This window comes from Typopeltis vanoorti, chromosome 3, assembly GCF_054136105.1.
Source record: "Typopeltis vanoorti isolate ZY-2024b chromosome 3, IOZ_Tvanoo_1.0, whole genome shotgun sequence".
NCBI classification, from domain to species: Eukaryota; Metazoa; Arthropoda; class Arachnida; order Uropygi; family Thelyphonidae; genus Typopeltis; species Typopeltis vanoorti.
The window spans coordinates 34,262,287-34,283,989 of NC_143551.1; the positions used below are offsets into that span (position 1 = coordinate 34,262,287).

Here is a 21,703-nt window from a genome sequence, read left to right on the forward strand (position 1 = left end):
AGGGTATGGCGATGGCATTTTTAAAATCTTGTTGACGAGAAGGACGGGGAATGGGGAAGGAACTGATTATTTTTTTGATACTATGATCGCTGTAGCCATTGGAGAGGAAAGTGCTGTGTATGTGGTTAAGCTCAGTAGTGAGGGCGGTACCACTGGAACAAAGATTGTGGGCTCTCTTGGTAAGAGTTTTAATGCCATATTGTTGAGAGGGGTGGTGGTGGGAGAGTTTGTGAATGTATCTGCCTGTGTGTGTGGGTTTTCTGTATACAGTGAAGGCAAGTGTATCATTAGGCAGGCGTGTAACTAAGGTGTCTAGGAAGGGTAAACAATTGTTCTTTTCCTTTTCCATAGTAAACTGGATTCTTGGATGTAGGCTATTGAGATGACTGAGGAAGGAGTCTAACGTGTCTGGGCCATGAGGCCAAATAAAGAACACACCATCTACATATCTTAGCCAGATAGCAGGTTTGAGTGGGGCTGAGTCTATGGCTCATTTTTCGAAATCTTCCATATAGAAATTAGCAAGAGGGGGTGAGAGGGGGGAACCAATAGTGGTTCCCTCTATCTGCTTGTAGATTTTGTTCTTCCAAGAAAAATACCCAGAGTTAATGGCAAAGGAAAAGAGATCTAAGATGGCAGACGGAAAAACGTTTTCTAAGAGAGATGAGGTGTCAGTTAAGGGAATACTAGTAAACAAAGAGGAGATATCAAAGCTTACCAATATGTCTGCGTTATTCAAGGTTAAATTTTCTGAGGGCTTTAAAGTGGGTCGAGTTTTTTTCTATATAAGAAGTGGACCTTCCAGTGAGGGGGATCAGAGAGTTGGCCAGCTGTTTAGACAGTCTGTAGTAAGGTGTATTGGTGGCATCCACTATAGGTCTGAGTGGGGAGTTGGGTTTGTGGATTTTTGCTAAACTGTATATTCGGAGGCATGGGAGCAGGAAGGTTTAAGTTTTTTCGTGATGTCAGGGGGCCAGGAAGATACTTTAAGTAAGATTTTTAATTTCTTAACTTGTGTTTTTGTGGGGTCGTGTTCTAGCGGGATGTAGGTAGCGCAATCGCAGAGGATAATATTCATTTTACGATTGTATTCACTGGTATTAAGAATGACTGTGGCATTACCCTTATCTGCTCTGGTGATGACGATACTTTTTTCTTTCCATAATTTCAGGAGAGCCGTGCGTTGGGCATATGATAAATTACTTACGTTATTTATGATAGTTACGATTCCCTGAAGTTAAGCTGACAGATGATTCTTTATATTCACTTGCCGTTGGTTCCTGGAAGCAGAAGGGTGCTATGCTGATTCTTCGAAGTTAAGTTGGTCTGTTAAGGGAGGCCCGCCTAAATAAAGCTGCTTAGAAGGAGTTAAGCTGTTTGCTAAACAATCATTTCTAGTTTACAATTCGAAATGGTTACATGTCTTGTGTTTTGTTCATGAAAGTTTTGTTTGTGCAATACAGTTAGTGTCTAAGACCAGGGGAAAGGCAATGAAAGGTGTGAATTTTAACATGTTACCAGTGCACTGGAAGGCAAGCAAAAAAGTTAGGTTACAAAAAAAAATTTTAATAAATGGTTCTATGTTTTGTTCCAGAAGTTAAACACTATTTGATGGGAGGAAAAATCTGGACTTTAACGTTTTGCAGCTGGCCATCCTGTTTTAGAACACCCAAATGTCGAATTTTCCTTTTTTTTCTGTAACCTAATATAACATCCTTAATACAACCACTAGACCAGGGTGTAATCACTACCTTCAAAACTTACTACACAAGAAGAACATTCCAATACATTTTGGATAAACTAGATAAGGATAATTTACTGACAGTTATTGATGTGTGGAAGAAATTTTCTATTTTGGATTGCATCAAACTTGCAAAGTTGGCATTATCAGAATTGAAACCATCAACTTTAAATGCATGCTGGAAAGCTACTTGACCAGAATGTGTGAAAAAGAAAAACTCCTTACCTTTGCATACAACTGAATATCCCAATATCATCAGATTAGCACATGCAGTTGGCAGAGAAGGATTTCATGATTTTTTGTCTGCAGATATTGAAGAATTGGTAGTTGACAAGGCTGTTAGTGATGACGAAATAATAGAAGCTGTCCTTGAGAATCTCAATGAAAAAGAAAAAAGTGATAATGATGATGAAGAGATTCTACTCACTGAAGGATTAAATAAAGAAGGGCTTGAAATGGCTAGTAACATTGCAAAGTAATTTTCTTACACAATTCAAATACTGAACGAGCTGAACAGTTTAAACGTGAACTGAAGTCATGTATGGTGCGATATGAAGAATTATACAAAGATCTAGTCATTTCAATCTTCACAATTATTGGAAATTAGTGCTAATTTAGTTTTTTTTTAGTGAAGAAAACGTCTCGCCTTTACAGTATGAATAGGATGCCCAAAGTGTTTCAAGTGATGGAAGTGATTCAATTCCAGTCTCACACAAAAGAATGTGGCTACTGTCAGAAAGTTATGGTGAATAAAATTTAACTAATAACCATGTGCGTAGATGTATTTGGACCTTTTCGAATTTCTGTTTTATTAGTGACACACTATTTTCTTTAAGAGATGCATATAACTTATTGTTCATTTTGGGTTATCACATCTGGAACCATTCTTCTATTTTTTCATATGCACAGTATTCTTTTTTGCACAGTTTTGATTTACACACTTTTTTCTGGAACCAATCTACCATGTAAATGGAAAATTGGGTGTACTTTCATTAGAAGTAAATGAATTACTAATAATGTGCAGTTGTGGTATTATGCATGTGTCAAGTAAGTTACCATGGGGGTAGAACAAATTACATGTTATCATATAATCTACTTTGGACCTTTTCAAATTTGTTTTATTAGTGACACTTATTTTCTTTAAGATACATATGTATATACTTTAAATAAGTATGCAAAATAAAAAAAAAAAATTTCCATTAATATTAAATCTAGTTTTATTCAATGATTTTCATATGTTTTGTTTGAAAATAACTTATTGTTCGTATTGGGTTTTCACATCTGGAACCACTCTTCTATTTTTCCAAATGCACTGTATTCTTTTTTACATGGTTTTTGTTTACACGGTAGATTTTTCTGGAACCAATCTACTGTAAATGGAAAATTGGGTACTTAAGAAATGGTTGAGAAGGATTGTGGAAGGGAAGCTTGGTGAAGAACAAGCTGGATTCAGGCCAAATAGAGGTTGTCAGGATCAGATTTTCTCTTTACAACAAATAGTTGAGAAATCATGCGAATATAACAAATATCTGTATTTAAGTTTTGTAGATCTGGAAAAGGTCTAAAAAGGTCTAAATCTCAAAATGCTACAGTTGTATGGTGTCAATAGGACATTATATCAAGCAATACTTATTTTTTAATTGAGTTGTAAGTCAGCAGTTATGATCCAGTGTCAGACAACGATGTACATTATCTCCTGTCTTATTATCTATTGGATCACATTATGAAGTGGTATTAAACCTGATATCAAAATTGGAGATGTTAATCTCAGCTCTTTGCTGTATGCGGATGATGTTATACCTCTAAATAAATCTGCTACAAGTCTGCAAGATTGAATAACTGTTGTAATAAATATGGTATGATGGTCAGCAATAACAAGATAATGAAAATAGCAAGTTGATATTTTGAAAATATCAACTGTATTGTGAATGGAGAACCTATAGAACAAGTAAAACATTTCGGCTACTTTGGCACGATTTTTAGTGAAGATGATAAATTAAATATGGAAATAGACAACGGAATCAACAGCAAAGCTAGTATAGTCGGAAGTCAACTGAATAAATTTATATGGAATAAGAGAGAAATTAGTCAAAACGCTAAATTAGCTATATACAAGGCAGTGTTCAAACCAATTTGAACACTTGACCAAAGACTAGATACTGCAGATATAAGAATCCCAAGAAAGATTAGAAGCATGAACAGATGGCATCAATGGCAACATCATATTAAAAACAAGGACATTAGGAAAGAACTTGACATTGTTAACATCCAGGATTGTGTTATCAGAGCTAATCTCAGGTGATATGGTCACTTAAACCTGGCAGAGAACACTTATCAAAACAAGTGTTCTCTGCCAGGTTGGCAGGAAAAAGACCCAGAGGAAGACCAAGATATAGGTGGATTGATAAAAAAAAGTGCCTTAGAAGATAGAAATATAAGATCTGATAATGTTGGAATCTTGTGAAGTAACAGATTGATTTGGAAGAAAATTGTAGATAGGAAATTAGTAATGATGTAAATTTTTCATATATCCTGCACACCCCCTTGAGTGTAGATGTCAGGAATTTGATGATGATGAAGGTTTTATAGGGCTGATGCAGGGGAAATGTTTCAGCACTTGGCTAGAGGAGGCAGAACAAGAGGTCATCCTTAGAAGTTGAATAAGTGTGTGAGGACAAGATTTTTTGCTCAGGGAGAGTGACCATGTAGTCTTGACTTGGGATGTTGTAAAAGCATGAGTGGAATGGGTTGCTAGAGTCAGCTGTGAGTGATTTGTCTGTTAATGGGTTTAAGGAGAGGTATGATAGATTTTGTGGAGAGTTTGGGTCTTCCGTGATGAGTCTTCAGAATCCATGGATGCGCCCATACAATAATAAATATAATCTATCATTCCTTTTGAAATACTCTGTGCTTAGTTGAAGTGCTGGTTGTACTGTTTTTGTATTTATATTAGATAAATCTATGGGAATTCATGATTGTTTCTGAGTGCACTACTGAAAAGTTTGAGTTGTGAAAAGTTAGAAACACGACTTGTTTCTGTGAACAGACTCTTACCCCCCCCCACTGTAAAAATCAGAAAAGTTAAAGCGTAACGTTACCGTAAAAGCCCGAAAATAGTTAAATCCTAGCATTTACCATAGTGAGGTGGTAAAGGTCTGAAAAAGGCTTGTGAACGCTTCTATTTCCGGCTTTTACCAACACCAATTGGTAAAAGCCCGAGTACAGATTAAGTATAGACGGGTGTGACCGGTTATGATCTAGAATTAGTTTGTTTTTCTGCTAATATATTTACGTTTTTTTCTATTTCCTTCATGAGAAGGAGTGATATTGTGTGGAAAAAGTTTTACGATCTTTTGAGTGGATCAGTGAATAATAAGAAGGATAACAACTTTTATTTACCAAGTGAGAGATAATTCTCTGTTGAATGAAGTGAAAGAAGCTAAAAGTGTTAAACTAAAACAATGTTGGCAACATGGATGGAAACAACAACAAAGTGGTCAGACGGATATGTTTATGTTTAGGTTTGGCAAATAAATTACTTTTATTTCATAAACATTTTCTTACAATACATTAATTAAATGTAGTAAAATAATAAATCAGTTATGTTTAATGTTATTCTGGAAATTATGTTTCAAATTTAAATTGACAAAGGTAAATTATTATAATGTAAGCAAAACGAGCTTTTTACCAATTGGTGTTGGTAAATGCTGGCATTTACCGAAATGATTTGGTAAAAGCCCGAAATGGAAGAGTTTACAAGCATTTTATGGACTTTTACCACCTCACTATGGTGAATGCTAGGATTTACCACTTTTCGGGCTTTTACAGTAACACCTATCATTCATTAGCATTGCCACTTCACATAATTATGATTTGGAAATTAGTAGCTTAGTGTAGACCAAAATATAGTTTTTCATTGACACAAGGTACGTAAAACTTTCAGAACAAACTTAACATGTCAGTGATATAGTAAATTTAGCTTTTAATTCACAATTTATTTATTTTACAATGCCATATTTCAATGTATATACACCATGAAACAAAGAATACTCTGGTGTTTGGCATACATGCTGCATTTTGATGAATATAACTGGTTACAAGTGACGAACTGAAGCAATTACAGGAAATAATGCATGTTATTTTATATAAACTCTCAACAATCAGTACTGGAATATACACCACCCAAATTAGTTGCTTGTAAATAAGCTGCTGCATTATACATTACAGAAGAATGTAATAATTTGGAATTCTCTGTTAAAAAATGTTTTGATCACACCTTTCTAAGAGGCCAGATACCATGCAAATACAGACATTTTCACTTATGTCAAATCACTAGTAATAAGACCTCCAAATCCCCCCCCCCCTTTTTTTTTGTGTTGTTGTTGTACAAGCTTTATTTGTTACATTGGTCTTTACCAGTTTACTTCACATTTACTATTAGCAATAAAGATAAGTAGCAACCGTTGTGATAGCATTTTTATGCAATGTATTTTGCTGAAAAGATATGCTTCCATCATTAGCTAGAGATCATCCTTTTCATAATTAACTTCATTACTTTTCTGGAAAATCTAGAAAAGTAACGGCTTTTGTGTCACACATCAATGTGACATTTATAGTAATTGATACAATCTTATCACTAAGCTTTTAAACAATGTATTCATTTATTTTTGTATCAATTACCATTCATTTTAAACTTTTCACTGTATTATTTATTAAACTATTAAATGTTAACTTAAAATGTTAATCTGCTTAAATATTTACCCATGCATTTCTGAATAGTACTTTTTAAACTTCTCACTACAAGCACCTCACAGTGAGAAGTATAAGCATAGCAAAAGTGGAGGATAATAGAATGATTACCCAGAGAGATGTTATATGCAGTCAACTCTCACTATGGTGAACTCATGGGACCAAATGAACACAGTTTATGGTAGGAGGTTTGCAGAGGTTCTTTATTACAGTATTGATACTATGGAAATTTTGATGGGACTTTTCAGCAGTTGGCTATAGTGAACAAGTTCATGAGAATTATGCTTGCTATAGTGAGAATTAAATGTATCCTATTAGTTTGTGTTATTTGGACACAAATAGTATTATCATCTGAAACATCACAGAGAACTGTATAAATTCTATCTGGGTAAGAAATGTTCCTACAGTACTGAGTTTCAGACATATAGATCTCCTGATCTGGTTTACTTATTAAAATACAAAGATCTCAGATAGTATTTATGAGTAATTAAACTGTAATATTAAAGAGGGCTATTAAAAAGTTGCTTATATATCTGCCAAGACATTGAACATATAAACTAATTATGCATTTTGCAGAATAAGATAAATTATCCAGTAAGAAAAGGTACTAAAAACTAAATGATTAATTCATAGTATTGTATTACAGAAAGAATTCTGTAATACAATACTAGAGAAATTTTTCAATGATGGCAAGAATCATCTACATCAGTAACTTGAAAGCCATTAGAGCAGTCATTTTAATTATTTTTATTTATTATAGACTTCTAGTATTTATATAAGCCTATTTCATTCACATATTTGTTCACAAAATGAATAAAAGCATTTCAAAGCAAAAAAGAAGATGGTATTCTTTACTGAAAGATGAACTATGAAGATAGCTTTTTTTTTTTTTTTTGGGTTCTACTGCGAGCACCGTGGTTGTTCTGATATATATAATAAACATGCAAACCAATGAGAATGAGATCCAGTGATCTATATTGAGTTTGATCTAGATTAGAGATCTCCAATATATTAAACAAACTATTATAGACAATGGTGATCAAGTCATTTGAATATATAGATTTTAATATTGGATAATTTATCATTATAGATGTTTAGAAACATTCTGCAACACAAACAGCAATATTACATCAGGAGATAGCACCTCACATAAATAAAACTACATTATAATATTTTGTGATAAATTTTCTATCCTCATTGCAGTCTGTGAGGATATTAATTTCAGGCAGAAATAGTGGATTTTGTTTAATTCTAGAGATATTTTAACAGAAAGAAAATTTCCCTTTATATTGATCATAACTAATGCTTATTTAATAAGCAAAAGAAACAATATGCAAAATTTTAATAGAAAAACTGACCATTACAAATAATCATACTACAAAATGGAGGAGGATGCTGAAAAATTCTGATAAACACCTAAAACAAAAATGATATCAAAGCACCTGATATAACTACAAGAAAGAAATAACACATCTTAAAACCTTTTAACCTCCATGTTTCATCAAATTGTAATAATCTGTTTTTTCTCTTTTAGGATATATAAGAAGACACATCAGAGGTTTGGAAGAAATTTGAAAACAGAAGTGCAAGCCATCATCAAGTTTTTCATGCTTCAAGAAAATTTTGCATTTGAGATTCAACAAACTTTGTGTGAGACTTCAGGGAACTATGCACAAGCATATCCAACAGTTGCCAGATGGGTGGTCAAGTTTAAAACTGAGCAATCTGAGACAACAGATATCCCCAGGTCAGGAACACCTTTCACAGCAATCACACCTGAAAACATAGATTCAGTGCATGCCACGATGCTTAATAATAGACAAATGCCAGCCCAAAACATTGCAAAGACTCTGAGGATATCCAGGGAATGGATTGGGGTCATTATGCACCAACATCTGGACATGCAGAAGCTCTCAAGTAGGTCCCCAAATATTTGAATGTCAACCAAAAGAGAGAACGTGTGAATTTCTGAAACATAGCTTCATCACTATGACACAGAGACTAAACAACAGTCAATGGAGTGGAGACAAGATTCTCCATTCTCCACAGCCAAAGAAGTTCTAAACCCAAAAATCAGCAGGGAAGGTTCTTGCCATTGTCTTTGGGGATATGGATGGTGTAATCCTTATCAAGTACCTTAAAAAAGGGTGAAGGTTTTTACAGCAGCAATTCATTCAAAAGTTCTGAAGGAATTGAAGTACTGAAAGAAAAACACCAGGGAAACTGAGCAGAGGGGTTGCTTTTGGAGCACAATGCACCTGCTCACGAAACCCAACAGATAATACACAACTTGGGCTTTCAATCAACCTCATCCACCCTATGTGCCAGACCATGGCCCCATCTGACTATTTCCTATTCCAAAATTTAAAGAAAGACTTGAAAAGAACAAAATTTACCAGAGATGAAGTCATATCTGCAGCTGAGGACTGGTTTTGCAACAAGGAAAAGACTTTTTTTTCTCAGAGGATGAAATGATGCAACAGCATTGTAACAAGTGTATACAATGTATTCCCCCACACACTTCATGGGGAATGAATAGAATGTGTAAATTACATAGCTCTACCTCAATTTCTTCATGGTGATTATCACAACTTTTCAGCATACTCTTGTAAAATTAAACATATAATTAGAAACATCTATAAAAAGCAAGAAAAAGAACTTACACTTCAATAAAATCTGTCCTAAGTACAGATGGTGCTGCTGTTTGAACCTCATATAATCGCATTTTGTTACTGTATGAGGCGGCTTGGCATAACCTTCAAGAAAAGAACTGAAATGAATAAGCATATACATTTTTGTAGTTTGTTATACAGGGTGACCCATAACTCACAAAGGGATTTAAACATTTAATAACTGTTTATTAATTACAGGCAGTCCCCGGGTTACGAACGAGATATGTTCCTGAGAACGTCTAAGTCAGATTTGTCCATAACTGGATCCCTGATGAACAGTGCATATATACAGTAATAATAATAATAACAATACTATAATGGCTCATGTGGCAATAATAATACTCCTGTACTCTAATAATAAGTTACAGAAACTATTGTATTCTTTCTTTTAATTCAAACAAACAGAACATACATGCATGGAAGAAACTAGTTCCTGAATCATTAATTTCATTATTTAATTCAGTGGTTCGAAAACTTTTTCGGTTCACAGTGTCCTTAGTATATCAGGATTTTTTCATGGCGCCCAAAGTCAGAACACAGGCCTACCTAACAGATGCAGTGCACAGTTAATGCAATTATTTCAGTGAAAATATTGGAATATTTTGCGGCACACAGTTTGGGAACCACTGATTTAATTATCAGTATGGGGAGCCTTGGGAGCCCGTTCGTAAGCACAGAACGCCATAAGTCGGGTCGTCCGTAACCCGTGGTCCGATCGTATTTTATTCCTTTTTTTGTTATAATAAACTTCGAGGTTTATTTTATTTTGGAGATTTTTCGCTGCCCACATTGCCAGAGACCAAATGGAACTCCTAAGGCACATTTTTGGTGAGCAAATAATTTTGCAAAGATCTGAAATTAACTGACAATCACATTCTCCAGATATGACAGCTCCTGACTTCTTCCTGTGGGATTGCATGAAGGAAAAGGTGTACATGAACAAGCTCCAGACAATCCAACAGCTCATATGCAGAAATTAAGACACTGCAGCCAGAAACATTAGCATCATGGAACATGCTGTAGAAAGGGCCAGTTTCTGCAAAGCCAAAAATAAAAGACATTACACAATGTGGTTTTTCATAACTAATAAAAAAAATCTCTAGGTTCTGTATTTCATGATAACAAAAAATAATCAAAATAATTAATAAATGTAAAAGTTATTAAATGTTTAAGACCATCGTGACTTATGGGCCAACATGTAGTAAGTGTTTACTATAGCGAGAATTTACCGTATAAGTAAATATTATACATATAAATTACAGGATTTCTTCAATCTAAAACAAAAAAACTGAGTAAACAATCCATAAATAATAATAGATTTTAGATCGATTATGATAAAGATCCTATTCTTATCCTATAGAAATAAAGAAAAGGAAACAGTTGCAAAATATGTAGTAAACTAATTTGATAAACTTTTTTTTTGTGTGTGTGTTGGTTTCAGATAATGTTTTTGTAAACAAACCTTTCAAGAGTTGTTTGAGCTTTTGTCCTCTGTTTCCAAAACATTTCACCAATAAAGTGATCAGCTAACCTTCCGAGTCCTTGCAAAATGGAAGATAAATCTCTCAAGCTACAGTGGAGTCTCCTGCATTCATTTTCAGCTGTTACTTCCAACTGATATTCTCCAGATCCAGCTATAGGGAAAGTAAACTGCTCAAGCCCTAAGTAGATATTTAAATTTTCTTGGAATATGGGATACTGGATAAAACAAAAATAACACAATGTCAATCAGTAATATTATCTTTGACAGTAAGATATTATATATGAAATACTTCAATTAAAGAATGTCAAACTCATCAAGAAAAAGTTATTAGCTTAACAAATCTGACTGCTGTATCAGAGACTGCTCATGAAGCAATGATACCCTCATCACTCATAATATTCCAATTATAATGTTTGGCAATCTCCACATAGCATGCAGCTTCAGAATGGTAACAATTAGCATACTATACTTTCATATTTTTTAATAACTACTGTAGTGGAATGTGGAACTCAAAAAAATTAAATGATTACATGCTGAATTTGTGAAAATCTTAATCCTTCCCTCCATCAATTGCAGACTACAACTTAACAAATGAAAAATAACACCATAACATTCTGATAACAAGTGGCTGGTAGATCAACTAGAAGTTAGGAAGGTGATAGCCAAAGCAGGACAAAATGGAGCATTTAACAATTAAAATTGCATATTAACTGGAAAAAAAGATAAATCAAGTGACATAAAATGAACATGTAGTGAAGTAATGCTAAATGAAACAAACATGTTTTTAATTTTATTCAATATCAGCCTATTATAATAAAATATATAATGTTCATGAAAATGAGAAGGAATATAACTGAAGATTTGCGCTCATAGAGAAAGTGAAAAATAAGTTGTGATAGAAAGTTATTTCTCATTTCACAAAATGTAAAAAATATTTCTTACATTTGATTTATATAATACAATAAAAACATGATTTATAAGGGTAATAACCAGTAGACTATGCTTAGTATTTCTTGTAGACAGGCTTAGGTATTGAACATTATAACTTTTCTTCTTTTTTTATCATTATCAATTTCCTAATATGTACCTTCAAGGAGTGTTCAAGCTACTATGACAGCACTAAATGATTCATCATCACAAACCATGGGCTCACTACCTGTTGGTGTCCAATGCCTCCTTCACTATCTTCTTCCACCTTTCTTTGTCCAGTGCACAGTGTCACAGTTTCTGTACACCCCTTCCACGCCAGTCCTTTATATCGTCTATCCATTCTCTGTATGGTCTACCTCTTCTGTTTAAACCATCCAAAATACCAAACATAAATGTCTTTATCTTCTGGTCCTCACTCATTCTACAGATGTGTCCAAATAATTGCGGCTTCCATTTTATAATCTTCTACATTAGATTCTCTTTTGGTTGTATCTTCCGATAGAGCTCTTCATTTGTGATTTTCTGTACCCATTCTATTCTTAGAATCTTCCTGTAACAAGTTCTTTCAAATGCCAATATTCCTTCTCTTGATTTCTTATTTATTACCCATGTTTCAGATCCATACAGTACACTGCTAAAGATGCATGTTTCCAGTACTTTTAGTTTTGTTTGCAGGCTGATCACTTTACTTTTCCAGGTGTTATCCATGGCCTTCAGATTTGTTCCCTTTGCAATCCTGATCTTTATTTCTTTTTTATAGTCCAAATCATTTTCTATATCAATTCCATTCACTTGTATCTTTTGTTTCATGTTCTTCTCACCAAATGCCATTGTCTTTGTTTTTTCCAAGTTCATAAGTCCAAATTTCTCCCCTTCCTCATTTAACAGTTTGCGTTTCTTGTAGTTCTTTCGTCTTCTTCAATACATGATTAAGTTTAATTATTATTAATTCCTACCCACAATTTTCTTCCAAATTAGTTTATTACTTGTCGGTACTCCAATATTGTCATATTTAACATTTTGTGCTTCTAAGGCACTTCTGACTAAATCAATTCACCTAGACCTTGGTCATCCTCTAGGGGTCTTTCCTGACATCTTGGAATCAAACCTGTTTTGCTACCTTTCCTCATCCATTCTATTTGAGTGGCAATACCATCTTAGATTAGCTCTGCTTACACCTTCTTGAATGCTAACAATGTCAAGTTCCTTTCTAACATCTATTTTTAATATGATTCTGCCACTAATGGCATCTGTTCACTCCCCTAATTTTTCTCAAAACCTTCCTATCTGTGGTGTCTACACTTTGATCGAGTGCTTTATTTCTAGCCCAACTCTTAGAGATCCATAACTTAAAACTAGTTTGAACACCATCTTGTATATTGCTAGTTTGGTGTTTTGGCTAATTTCTCTCATATTCTATATAAATTTATTCAGCTGGCTATCCATGATACCAGCTTTGTTTATTCTGTTGTCAATTTCCATCTTTGCTAAAATCCGTGCCTAAATAGCTGAAATCTTACTTGTTCTATAGGCTTTCCCCATTCAGAATGCAGTTGATGCAGTCAATATTTCTGCCTATTTTCATAGTTTTTGGTCTTTTTATTGCTGATTTTCATGCAAAATTTGTTATAGCTGTTATTCAATTTAGTTAGCAAATCCTGGAGATTTGCACACTAGATGTATTTAGAAATACAACATCATCTGCATAAAGCAAAGAGAAGTTTGAACATCTCCAATTCTAATATCAGACCTAATGCCACTTTCTTTAATAACGTGATCCATATAGATGAATATACATGGAGATACTGTACATCCATGTCTTTCCTTCAATTCTAACTGCTGACTTACAATTTAAATATAAACTATGAATTGCTCTGTATAATGTTCCATTTACACCATATAAGATTTTTGAAAAGCTTTTTTTTCGACACCTTGTCATATGCCTTTTCCAGATCTACAAAAACTTGAGTACAGATCCTTGTCAGGTTCCTTGATTTCTCCACTATATGTCATAAAGTGAAAATCTGATCTTGACAACCTCTATTTGGCCTGAAGCCAGCTTATTCTTCTCCAAGTTTGTTTTCCACAATCTTTCTCAATCTCTAATTCAAGTATGCTTGCATAAATCTTACTTGGAATGCTTCATAGAGAAAATTCATCTATAATTTTCACATTCAGCTTTATTTCCTTTTTTTATAGATGGGAACTATTAGAGCTTTATTCAAATTATCTGGAATTCAAACTTCTGACTAAGCCAAATTTTCTTCAATATTTGTATAACTGAGCCTAGAAGTTCACTGTAAAAGGTGCTCAACTTTAATTCTTTTTCAAAACTTTCTTGCATACTGTTCTTTTCAATGTAAGATCTATTTTTATCCTTCTTTGCACTAAGTAATGTTACTTCCAATTTCAAATCCTATGTAAACCCTTGTATCTTGAACCAGCATGAAGATATCACTATCAACAATGATATAGTCACAGAGGCTTTCCTTATTTCTTGTCTTCTCTCCACATGAACTTGTGCACATCTTTATGTTGGAACATAATGTTAGTAATGACTAGTCCATGTTCTTAGCAGAAATCCAGCAAATACTTACCAATATTATTAGCGTTGCCCTTTTCTCCATGTTTTCCCAAAATGTTCCTATATGCCCACTGGAATTCATTTCCTACCTCTGCTGTTTAGATTTCCAACCACTTTTTCCATTTTTTTTTATGTCAGCTGTTCTAATGACTCAAAAAATTCTTCCACTTCTTTCGTAGAAGACCCTTCTGTGGGACCACGGGCACAAATAAGTTCATTGTCCATTTGTCCATTTTGAAGTATACTTGAAACTGAATCCCAATCAAGAAGTTTTTTTGGTGTTGAATTCTATTAATATGCTTTTTCTTTGATCATTATTCTCTGAATATACCATTCTATACTTATTATTTAATAAGATCTCACCTGGTTTTGTGAGCCTCTATTGGCTTAAACCACAAATGCATTTAATAAGTTTCAAAGTAAAACTTACAAAACAATGATTGTTATTTTGATGGTCTCAAAATAACAATTTCCCATATTTTAGATAAAGTAAGTCAGCCAAATTTGTTCAGATTTGGTGAATGTTGTTATCCTGTGACAGATTCTAGGAATAATCACTTCAATTTATATCTGTTCTGTATAATAGGGAAGTTTATTCCCATTGGTAGAGGGAGTGCTGATGATGACAGCAGGGGAGTTATGTCTGCAAAATGTTGAGATACCAGGGCAAAACAGTGACAGTGATTCTCAGTTGATGTGATGGGATATAAGATATTTGGCTAGGCATTGCTATTGGCCAGGGAATATTGTGGATGGAAACAAATGTATAGGCAACTTGGCTCAGTGGAGGATCATTACGGGCAATTTTAATTATGATGATGATATAGATGAAGGAAATAGGAAAAATGAAGTTGAGTTCTTGATAAACAACTGTTTCGGGCTACATGTTATGGAGGGCAACAAAGGGTTGAGTTTCAGGTCTGATCATATCAGAGGATGTGCTTGTGAATAGACTGTAATCTTTCCCCAGTTGGTGAAAAAGATCATGAGGGATCACCTGGGTTGTCACCAGTCATGTGTGAACTTCTATGGAGAAGGGATATGCATTGCTTGGAAAGAAGTCAACTGACACCGCAGTGTGAGAAACAAAGTCATGGCACCTACCTTAATAAGGAGTAAGACCTCTTTTTGCTGCAATGACTGCAGCAATCCTAAGCATACTTTCCACAACCATACAATAGCAATCAATGGGAATTTTGGACCATTCTTCCTGTAGGCATGTAATGAGACTGCTGTGGAGCAGATATCCCTTGACCTCACTAGATGCTCCAGTCCATCTCACAGATGTTCAAATAGAGTTGAAATCAGGGCTATGTGAAGAACAGTCATGTGTGGTGATGTTCATGTCCACAAATAATGCAGTTACAGTAGTCTTATGACAAGGTGCATTGTCTTCCTGAAAGAGACTATGGTCAATTACATACAAATGCAGCAAAGTAGGCAGTATTGCACTGTCCAAAATAGCACCCTATGGTCACATTCGGTGAGTGTGGTGAGTCATCCTCTGCAGGTAGCACTTGCAGTTGACTGTGTGCTTTAACAGTATGGTATTACTGATTGTTGACCTAGGATGGCCCAATTTGTCAATAATTTACCAAACAGATAGGACTGCAACATGGCATCCTATCACAATGTCTCTTTCAAACTCCATTAGTTCCCTTCTCACAGCAGTTTTACCTGGACACAGTTGTACTGACTTGTCATCATGTCATCTTCCTTATACCCTCTTTTACCTTGCGGTGTCGAGGGTCCATTGATCATCGGACCTCACTCGGCTTACAGGATAAGGTGGTCAGCCTTATGCCCCGGTGTATCCTATTGCCTGTAGTGTTGAGTTCTCAAGGCCAGTTTGCCTGTTTTGCGGGATGAAAACCCCCAAAATAAACTGGGGAAAAAACCCTGCTGTCCACGCCCAAGACTGGCTAACTTGGCTATGGCTGAGGAAGATCCTTCAGCTCCTCACGTTACCGACGGGAATCGAACCTAGGACACTCCTTCCCTAGGCATATGGTTGCGAAGCGCATAGCCACTAGGCTAACCGCGCGGACTTGTACTGACTTGGGAGCATCATATTGCTCCAATTTAAACTAGCTACAAACATATGACTTGTTATAAGGCACAATGCACCTTGCCCATGAGGGTGGAGGTGGTGTCCATTGGCATCTTCCCAAGCAGCGTATGTGGAAGTGCAGAACTAGTGATTGTGAAAGCTTGGGAGTCTGAGCATATTTCAAAGGTAAAAGATCTGAATGGAGTGAGTGAAGGGGATTGGGCATGAAATCTGGAAGAGGGCATTGTGGAGGCAACATGTAATGAATGTTGTTAATAATCAGTTGCACAAAGATTACAGGAAGTGATCCAGTCTGGTGGCTCAGTTAGTAGGGAGACAGCAAGAGTAGTGTGAATGGAAATTAGCTAATTAAGCCAAGAAAAGCCTAGTGAGTTCATTCAAAATGTGGCAAGCAGAAGAAAGAATGGCTATGGGAAGATGTCAGCTGATGACAGTAAGAGACTGATAACTAATGCAGAGTATAGTTGAAGCATTCAATGAGCAGTTTATCAGGATATTTCATCCTTGTGAAGGTGACATCACGAAAAGCGGGAGTATAGTGGATAAGGAGAAACTGATGATGAGTGAGTAGGAGGTACATGAGGAATCAAGTAAACTTGATGTTAATAGCAGAACTTGACAATATATCATCGTGTTTGGAAGGAATGCTCTAGAGCAGGGGTTCCCAACCTTATGCCTGCGGGCACCATGGCACCCGTTGACCAATTTGTGTGTGTGCCTGCCGCTGTTCAACCGTGTGCTGTATAGTTTGAAATAATCACGCAACAATTCATGGCATGCTATATGATGCATGCGTTAATTACACATGACGAGTATTGAACAGATACAATGTAAAGTAGATGCGCATTCGAAGTTGTTCATTCCAGTTTAAGAACTGGAATAGCATCATATTCTCCTAATTATGAAGCGCTGGCCAATGAAATGCAATGCCAAAGATCACACTAACTTACATACATATATATATATATATATATATACATATATATATATATATATATATATATTTAAATTTTTATATAATGTAAACTTTGTATGTATTCATTTAACAAAAGAATTCAAAAAATTTGTTTGAAAAAATAGATGGTGCCCATCACCATATTGGTATTTTAGAATGTGCTGTAGGAAACAAAAAGGTTGGGAACCCCTGCTCTAGAGGATTCAGCAGCACTACTGGCACACCTATTTAACATGAGTCTTGCCACATGGCAAGTCACCAAAGGAGGAAAATGAGAAAAATTATTCTATTCCCCAAGGTGGGGATAAGACTGAGGATACAAGTTAGGCCAATCTGTGTGTGTATATGCACATCCACAGAGTTATGGTTAAGGTGTTAACCTTAACCATTACTTGTTATAATACATAAGGAGCTTACTAACGCATGCTCCACCTCCAGTTTGCTAGATTGGAGGGGGGAGCATGCGTTAGTAATCTCATGTATTATAACAAGGTGATAAATTCGCTAGATAAGAGATGCTTATACAGTATTATATTTGGATTTTTCAAAGGCCTTTGACACACTGCCATATAACAGACTCATAGATAAAATGAGGTTGGACAGTTGATTGTTGTTAGATAGGTATCAGCAGATTGTGTATGAGGGAGGATCCCTAATGGAATGCAGAAGGGATCTGTCAGGATTAGTGTATCCCCCTGTACCCAACAGCAATTTTGTCCTTGCATATCGGCAGATGCACCGCATATCATGATGGTTCTTTGATTGTCACTAAATTTGCATGCAGGATGTTAATTATGTTTGTTTTAGGATATATTAGAAAACAATAATTAAGGAGAATGGTATATTTGGTTAGTATATTCAAATTACTAAAAGGCATAAATGTGATCCATCATTAATGAGTCACTTGAGAACAGGAATTATAAGTTGCTGGATAGAGTGAATACATGCGATCCTACAAACTAGACAGAATGATGGCATTAAAAAAAAACTTAAGAGTGAAAGAGATTTGTTTGCAAAATAAATAACTATAGGTGGGGACTAATCCAGTGATCAGGTGATTCATCTTGACATGGCAGGAATATGTGTGGATTGATGGAACAGTAAATCATCGTGTAAAATTTGTTGTGCTTATGTGTATTTATTTCTTTTTTTTTTATATTTCACTGATGATCAGTATACATGCTTTTCACTAAGTAATATATATAACTATTATTGTTTTAGGAAATTACCACATATACTGAATATTAATTATAATAACTAATCAATACTTTGGATATTTTGGCATCAGAAATCACAGAACAATTATATTATGCATTCAGGCACTAACACTGAGTTAACGAGGTTGAAGAAAAGTAATTAAAATTAGGCTTAGAGTCCTAAATCCCCTCTGTTTGCAGAATTTTCATTGTCAAACGAAATAGCCACAATTCATGATAAACTGAGATATTGGGAGGAAATATACCTTGAATAAAGTCTAAGGTGTCTCTTTTAGTGGGACAACAGTGAATAGATAGGAGATATTAAAACTGACCATTATGTCAGTGTGCTGGAGTGCGAGGTTTTCTATACTGGCTTTAACCCTTTGACTGTTAAGTTCCAGTTTCAGGTACTTTACCCCAAGATTCATTTTTTTTTTTTCAAATTTCAATACTACTTGATTAACAAGACAAAAAAAAGTATTTACAATTTTTATACAAAAACTGTCAATGATTTACTAAAGAGAATATTAACTAAAATAATTTTTATAGATACAATAATAACTATAATAACCTACATTCAGTGATATTTCTTCAGAGGTTTCTAATTGTATGGTATATTTTGAAGCATGATAAAGCACACAACCCTACCTGGCAATTAAAGCACCACATATGCATTTCTTTGAGAACCTTTTTTCCCAAAACTGATCTTGTGCAACTAATGACACATTTTCTTCTTGGCTCTGCTTGCTTTGAAGTAGAGGCTATATATTCTAGAAAATGCCTTCCTGTCAGTCTGATTGGGTCCTATCCTTTAGCTGGTCTTCTGCCTTTCTTATTAGTCCTCAGGGTGTGATAGGTTTCAATGATTTTGTCTATGAGATCCAGCCTAAAAAGCTATGTGATCAAGCTTACCACCTAACTTTCTGTGTAGTACAAAAGCATTGTACATAGAGATATGTAAAAGGTGTCTGAATATTTTTACATAATATCTATTTGTACTGGGTAGCAGGACAACATGAAAGCATTTGGTCTAAATGATAAACATTCCCATAGTGTTGTACTGTACACCACAGCTGGTTTTTTTACAGTACATATACTGACTTCCATCTCTTCCCAAAACTAAAACTCTTCTTCACTGGTCAGCGTTTTTCTTCGAATCAAAAAGTGATTGCAGCTGTAGAGAGGTATTTTGCAGATCTTACTGAGAACCACTACAGGGACGGACTAATGGCACTGGAGTATTGCTGGAATAAATTTATTATTCTTAAGGGAGATTATGTTGAAAAATAAAAATAATTTTGAAATTATAAATTTGTTTTTTCATTGTTAGGTCGAGAACTTTTCAGACTACCCTCGTATCATTGTTCTGTGATCCCTGATGATGGCAATGTAACATTGCCAAAATATCAGAAAAATGAAAGTTATTATACTTAATATTCAGTAAACATTGTAATTTCCACAAATATAATAGTTATGAATAACAAATGTCTAAGCCTTTCTACCAGAATCAGTAATATATACATGAATTCCTATATTCATTTATATTAATCTTTTCTTTTCTTTTTTTTTTTTTTTTCAAGCAGTTTCTGTCTTATCAATAATACACGTTACCTATATATTAGATTCTGAAAATGCTCTGAAAAACAAATACATCATGCTTTTTTTTTTAAGCCATTTAAAACCTTTGTAATAAGCAGATTAACATCTCACTACAGAATGAAATTTAAAACTTTCACAAACATTCATATTATAACTGGATTTGAATCGAGTTTGCAGCTGCAAAGCAGATGCTTTGCCATTTGGCCATTTAAGGTGTTTTTTTTCGCTCTCTTTTTTGTAAACTCAATCACTCCTTTACTAGTTTCCTAAATTTCTGCATTTTCCTGAACATTTTCTGCTCCAGAACATTTTCACACTTTTATTATATTCATCTTCAATACTTCTGCCAAGAGCTTAGCTACTATTAAATAACTTAACTATTATTTTAATGGCTAATATAGCGTACTTTCATTTACGAGTGCCCTTTTTTTACGATGTCGTTGGCTCTTCACCCAAATTCTAGGGCTTTACTGAAGTGTTATAAAACTAATATATGAAGAATAAAAATAGGAGAAAATTTGGACATACCTTTTTGGATGTTGTTTTCTGTCTCTTTATTCCAGCAATGTGCCTTCATATGCTGTTAAAGGAAGGGTTTCTTTTTTTTTTGGGGGGGGGGGAGGGTAAAGTAATGTGAGGGGGGGATTATTTGAAAAAAAACTGGTTTTTTAATATATGTATAATATTAAGGGTGGGTAAAGAGCGTTTTAGGAGGGGGGTTGAGAGAAGGATCTGAAGATAGAAATTATTTTTTTGGGGAAGAGGAGGGATTTAAGGGACAAAGTCAGGGGTGGGAGTGATGGGGGTATGAACCATTTCGACAACCGTCATCTTTGGAACTCGTGGGGGGGAGTGGATGCCATGTCATGTCGGTTAGGTGTTTCTATTTTATGCAACTTAAAATGTGATGAAAACTCAAACGTCCACCGACCCTACATAATCTCCAAGAGTTGGAAGCTCCATAACATAAAAATTAGGTCACAACTGACCAATTGGAGACAACACAAGTACATCAAAGACAAACATCTAACCAACATGACATAGCATCCACATCCACTCCCCCCAAGTTCTGAAGATGACAGTTGTTGAAACAGCTCACACCGCATCACTCCCACTCCTGACTTGTCCCTTAAATCCTTCCTCTTCTCCCAAAAAATTATTTCTATCTTCAGATCCTTCTCTCACCCCCCCTCCCAAAATGCTCTCTACCCACCCTTAATAATATACATATATTAAAAACCTGGATTTTTTCAAATAATTCCCCCACATTACCCTCACTTCTCCCCCGACCCTTCCTTCAACAGCATATAAAAGGCACATCACCAGAATAAAGAGACAGAAAACAACATCCAAAAATGTCCAAATTTTCTCCTACTTTTATTCTTCATGCATTAGTTTTATAACACTTCAGTAATGCCCTAGAATTTAGGTAAAGAGCCAATGACATTGTAAAAAAAGGGCACCCTAAACAAAAGTAGGCTATATTAGCCATTAAAATAATAGTTTATTTTTAGAGGAGTAACATGGGAATTTCCCCAGAAATAATACCTATAACCTAACTATATATTTCTCTATATTCTTTTCAGACCATACACTCCTGATTTTTTTTTTTTTTAATTGCATTAGTTCAACTTTTGAGTATCAGTGCTCTTATCTTAGTGTGTGTATAAGTAACTTCATTATAAAGATATCCTAATTATAACATCTGATAAATATTTCA

The 21,703-nt window shown here is 34.8% G+C and overlaps 1 protein-coding gene across 2 annotated transcripts in view; it reads right to left on the bottom strand.

Moving 5' to 3' along the window:
* The window catches only part of ebo (exportin ellipsoid body open), a 292,683-nt gene that overhangs the window by 111,299 nt on the left and 159,681 nt on the right, over window positions 1-21,703 (bottom strand). For both annotated transcript variants that reach the window (XM_090415530.1, XM_090415531.1), the window contains 2 exons: window positions 10,625-10,860; window positions 9,154-9,246 (listed from right to left, as the gene is read on the bottom strand). In XM_090415530.1, coding sequence (XP_090271656.1) covers window positions 9,154-9,246; window positions 10,625-10,860 — 329 coding nt within the window. The remainder of the gene's footprint in view (window positions 1-9,153; window positions 9,247-10,624; window positions 10,861-21,703) is intronic.